Consider the following 5,403-nt stretch of genomic DNA (forward strand, 5'->3'; position numbering starts at 1 on the left):
TGCCTCAGCCTCCCAAGTAGCTGGGACTACAGGCTCCTGCCACAACGCCTGGCTATTTCTTTTTCTTGAAGTTGTCATTGTTTAGCAGGCCTGGGCTGGGTTCAGACCCACCTGCCTTGGTGTATGTGGCCAGTGCCCTAACCACTTATGGTCACCAAGCCCGGGTGTTCTAATTCTTAGCCCAGATTCTTTTTATAGCAACATACTCTGAATATTAGAAAATCTTTTGAGTATAAAAAGCCACATGAATAGAGTCAAGTTTTGAGAGTGTTTTAAAGTTCTCTTCAGAAATATTTGGTGTAGGGGCAGATTTGAATGCATTTAGGAATCTGGGCTTTATTCCAGAATCCATGAAAATAAATCAGTGTGTAGTAGTCTTGAAGGCTGCAAATCAAAGTGAACTTAAAGGGAATAGACATACCATATGATACTCTTAGATTTTGTTTTCTATATATGAAAGAATGAAAACATCAATTGAAAGATAGTTATTCAGAGAGCTTTTACCAAATAGTCAGCGGTAGTAATTAGAATGAAGTAGCGAGTGGTAGTTGGAATGAAAAGTTGCGGCCTCTTGAAGAGAGGTGGTGTGTCTTCAATTCAGGATTGTCTTTCCAGGTGTAGCTAGAGAGTATATCTTCTAACTCCCGGCTTCATAAATGCATGTCAGAACTCAAAAAGCCGACAGTTATGCAGAATATATTGAAATTTAATCCATTCGTTTTGACCAAACTGTACTAGACTAGAGATGATTACTTACAGTATATAATTTTTCTACCTTTCATAACATTGCTTTTACTTGAAAGGTGCTTAGGATTTATATAGCCCCTCTGTTTTGAGGAATGTCATAAGAAACAGTCCTGTGAAACTTGTTGCTATGTTTAAAATTTTTTTTTAAATATTTCAGACATTTAGAATATAACATTAATATTGCCTTCATGTATCAGCCACTAAGATTGACAAAAATTGGCTCGGCACCTGTGGTTCAAGCGGCTAAGGCGCCAGCCACATACACCTAAGGTGGTGGGTTCGAATCCCCAGCCTGGGCTCGCCAAACAACAATCATGGCTGCAACTAAAAAATGGCTGGGCGTTGTGGCGGGCGCCTGTGGTCCCAGGTACTTGGGAGGCTGAGGCAGGAGACTCGCTTGAGCCCAGAAATTGGAGGTTGCTATGAGCTGTGATGCCATGGCACTCTACCCAGGGGAATAGCTTGAGGCTCTGTCTCAAAAAAAAAAAAAAAAAAAGATTGACAAAAATTAACATTTTGTGGAATTATTTTAGGTCCTTTAAAGTAAGAAAAGTACATTATTACCTTCTTCATTCCATTCCCCACCCTTCTCCTCAGGTTTAAAAGTGCTCCTGAAGTTGGTGTGGATCTTTTTTATTCTTATGATTTTATTTGTTGTGTATATATAAATTCATAAAACATACTTAATATTATGTTTTAAATTTTTATGTAATTGAATATATACATATATAAAGTTTTGGTTTTATGTAGGCAACATTATATTTGATACTTACTGATACATGAGGATTTTAGTTATACAGGACTATACCACAAATTTATCTTTCCTTTATCAAAAGACTTTCAGATGATTTCCAGTTTTTTTTTTTCCAGTATCTTCCAGGTGATCACTAGCACAAGAGTGACCAGGAAATGTGATGGTGACCATTATCAGTTCAAGATATATTTGACTGCCACCTGGGTTCATGGTTCTATGCTAGGGCTACAGAAGATATGTTTCCTACCCTTAAGGAATTTACATTGCAGTAGTCATGTAGAGATTTCTCCTTACTTCATAGATGCTAAAAAGGAGGGTGGCTTAGTTAATAATCATAAGAGCTTTTTGGTAAAAGAGAGCTTAATAATTAACTGTAGTCAACATTGTAAGTTCCATCATTATGCACATATTACAGAAGAGGAAAGTTAGGTTTGGAGATTAATTTACCCAAGGAGGGACAGTTAGTGATGGAGCTAGGATTTAAATTGAGATTGGCTTTAGAGCTCAGGCAGACTTACACTTGGGGAGGTAGGAGAATGTAACAACAACAAACCCCCTCAAGTATACCTTTTTTTTTTTTTAAGGCAGAGTCTCAAGCTGTCCCCCTGGATAGAGTGCTGTAGTGTCATAGCTCACAGCAACCTCCAACTCAGGCTCCAGCGATCCTCTTGCCTCAGTTTTTCTATTTTTTTTTAGAGATGAAGTCTCGGTTTTTGCTCAGGCTAGTCTTGAACCCATGAGCTCAAGCTGTCCACCGGCCTCAGCCGCTTAGAGTGCTAGGATTATAGGCATGAGCTACTGCATCTGGCCCCCAACTACAACTTTATTTATTTATTTTTAAGAGACAGAGTTTCACCCTGTCACTGTTGGTAGAGTGCTGTAACGCCACAGCTCACAGCAACCTCCAGCTCTTGGGCTTAGGTGATTCTCTTGTTTCAGCCTCCTGAGTAGCTGGGACTGCAGGCGCCCGCTACAACGCCAGGCTATTTTTTGTTGCAGTTTGGCTGGGGCTGGTGCCCTACTCACTAAGCCACAGATGCCACCCCCCAACTACAACTTTTATACTGTGGGGAACTTTCTGTAATTTTGCTCTTGTGATTATGTGGTGTCTCAGTTACAGTACTACTGAGAAAAGTCGATGGTTAATAAGCTTAGTCTAAGACCATCAGCTGGTCTCAAACTTCTGGCCTTAAGCAGTCCTCCTACCGCTTCAGTCTCCCAAAGTGCTAGGATTATGGGTATGAGCCATTGCATGGGCCTCAAAGTTACAGCTTTTTACTCTTAACATATTTTACTTTTTTACTTTAACATATTTTACTCTCTTTTTGTATATGTGCTTAAATTTTCAAAATTCTGATGTATTATTTATGCAGCACATCTCAAATTATACCATTAAGTGCTCAGGTAGTGACTACCATTTTGGATGGTACAATTTAGATAGGTAGATAGAATTCTGATAAAAAGATACAGAGGCAGGCTGCTGTGGCATATATCTGTGGGAGAGGTATTTATTTTAGTTGTTTGAGACTATGTTTTGCTATATTGCCCAGACTGGTTTTGCACTTCTAGGCTCAGTCCTCCCAGCTCAGTCTCCTGAGTAGCTAGGACTGCAAGTGTAACCATTGCACCCAGCTTATTTTTAAATTTAGTTTGAAGGGTAATAATGGACACTAATGTTAAGGGTGTAGTTTGTGGCAAGATCATAAGAGATTTTTAATGAATGTCTATGTGAATTATTCCAAACATAAAGTATCTTAACTTTTCTTAGTATGCTAAAATGTACTGACAGTGTATTTGGGTAAGACTCAAACTTGATATAAAAATTTTGAATTATGTGTGTTCAGAATTTCAGCCTATGTTTGGAATCTAAGCTGGGAAACAGTTCAGTGGAAAATACCAGTGCTGTTTCAACTCTGCTCAGTCAAGCAAAAATTGATACAGGAGAGCGTAAATTTCCAGGTAACACTTTAAAAATACTGGATTTCAAAGTGTTCAGTGACATTTTTGTCTGTCTTACAAAAAACACTATCATATACCAAATAGTGTATATGCTAAAGTCTTCTTAACCATTTCTGTTTTTCAAATGCGTAATCACCCAGTCTTTCAGAATTGCTTCTGTGGATTGGATTGTTTAAGGAATCAAAGTGTAGTTAGTTCCCTTTGACTCTCTATCAGAAGTTCTTTTTTTTTTTTTTGAGACAGAGTCTTACTGTGTCGCCCTGGGCAGAGTGCTGTGGTATCACAGCTCGCAGCAACCTCAGATTCTTAGTCGCCTTGGGCAGAGTGCTATGGCATCACAACTTGCAGCAACCTCAAACTCTTGGGCTAAAGTGATTCTGTTGCCTCAGCCTCCCAAGTAGCTGGGACTACAGGCACTTGCCACAATGCCCTGCTGTCTATCAGAAATTCTTTTGTTGGTAAATCTTTTATTGTGTTTGTGTCTTACTTTCTGAAGACCTATTCTTTAATGCAGCGGTCCCACCCTTTTTGGCACTGGGGATTGGTTTCATGGAAGACAGTTTTTCCATGGACCCAGGGTATAGGGGGGTAGGAGGAGGGGATGGTTTTGGACAGATGCAAGGGCATTAATTTACCTGAGATCATCAGGTATTAGATTGTCGCAAGGAGCAAGTAATCTAGATCACTCAACATGCATAGTTTACAGTAGAGTTCATATTCTGGTGAAAACCTAATGCCATCCCTGATCTGATAGGAGGTAGAGCTGTTGGTGGTGTGAGCTTGGGGAAGGGCTGTAAATACAGAAGAAGCTTCTCTTTCTCACCCTGAGGCTTACCGCCTGCTGTCTGTGCAGTGAGAACTCCTTAAATTAATGATAGCAGCTTTTATTTCTTAAGTACTTTACTATTTGTGCTTTACTACTTCATATTTTTACTTTTAATCCTTAATTACTCAATTTGCCATCTTGATGGTTCTATCTCTAAATTAAGGATTTAATAAATGCTGCAAATTGCCCACTTATATAAAAACTTTATTTTTCTAACTGTCTTTTTTTATAATATGTTATTTGAACTGTTGTATGCTCATGTGTTTGCTCACGTGTTTCACATGGGGTACTAGAGAATATAGAAAAGAAATCTCTAATTCTTTATTGTTTCTCTCTGCTAAAGGAAAAGTATACTTGGAGCAAAATTATTGAGATCAGATAATTGCCATTACTTATCATTTAACTTTTTCTCTTAGTAGGGGAAATGTAATGTAAATGTGAGAAGTATATTTATTCATTAGAAAGTAAAATGGATTGATTATTGCATTTAAGTATTAATGTGATTAAAATTCCAGAGATTATAATTTTTTTAACAAGAAAATGTTTTCTTTAATTTCTGTTATGTAATTATGCAGGCATTGAAATTATTTTTATATTATTTGGTGGTAGTACTTGTTGGTGGAATTAGAGGTAAATTTAATTTACCATGAGATCTCTTTGTAGCTCTTAAGTTCAAATATGGGACAACCTTTCTCCCTCTTCTCTGAACAGTATCATCTAGGAAAGAGGCTTTAACTTTGTCAGATGGTTTTTGTTAACAGAGCATTTAGTGTACTGAAAGCTTTTTTTCTTTATATGTAATGATTTCATCCATTAGATGGAGAGCTAGTATAAAAGTTAATACATAATCCATCCTCTTGATTAAATTACAGGTTCAGCTCCCAAACAGCACAGTATACTCAATAACCAAACATTTAAGAGCAGTGATAACAGGTAAGGTATTAGTTAAATTTTAATACTTAAGGATTTTATACTTATAAGTTTGAATTTAGTCACAAATTCTCTTTTTATTATACTTCTTTAATGTCTACAATGCCTATACATACTGTTTAATAGCTTTTTTTTTTTTAACTTAATGTGCTTTGGCTGTCTTTTTTTTTTTTTTTTTTTTTTTTGA

The 5,403-nt window shown here is 37.2% G+C and overlaps 1 protein-coding gene across 1 annotated transcript in view; it reads left to right on the plus strand.

The window, feature by feature from the left end:
* ESCO1 (establishment of sister chromatid cohesion N-acetyltransferase 1) overlaps positions 1-5,403 on the plus strand; it is a 78,129-nt gene that overhangs the window by 29,047 nt on the left and 43,679 nt on the right. Inside the window, exons 5-6 of the mRNA XM_003784790.3 lie at positions 3,346-3,460; positions 5,159-5,219. Of these exons, the coding sequence (XP_003784838.1) occupies positions 3,346-3,460; positions 5,159-5,219 (176 nt within the window). The remainder of the gene's footprint in view (positions 1-3,345; positions 3,461-5,158; positions 5,220-5,403) is intronic.

This window comes from Otolemur garnettii, unplaced genomic scaffold, assembly GCF_000181295.1.
Source record: "Otolemur garnettii isolate 467f Iridium unplaced genomic scaffold, OtoGar3 scaffold00012, whole genome shotgun sequence".
NCBI classification, from domain to species: domain Eukaryota; kingdom Metazoa; phylum Chordata; class Mammalia; order Primates; family Galagidae; genus Otolemur; species Otolemur garnettii.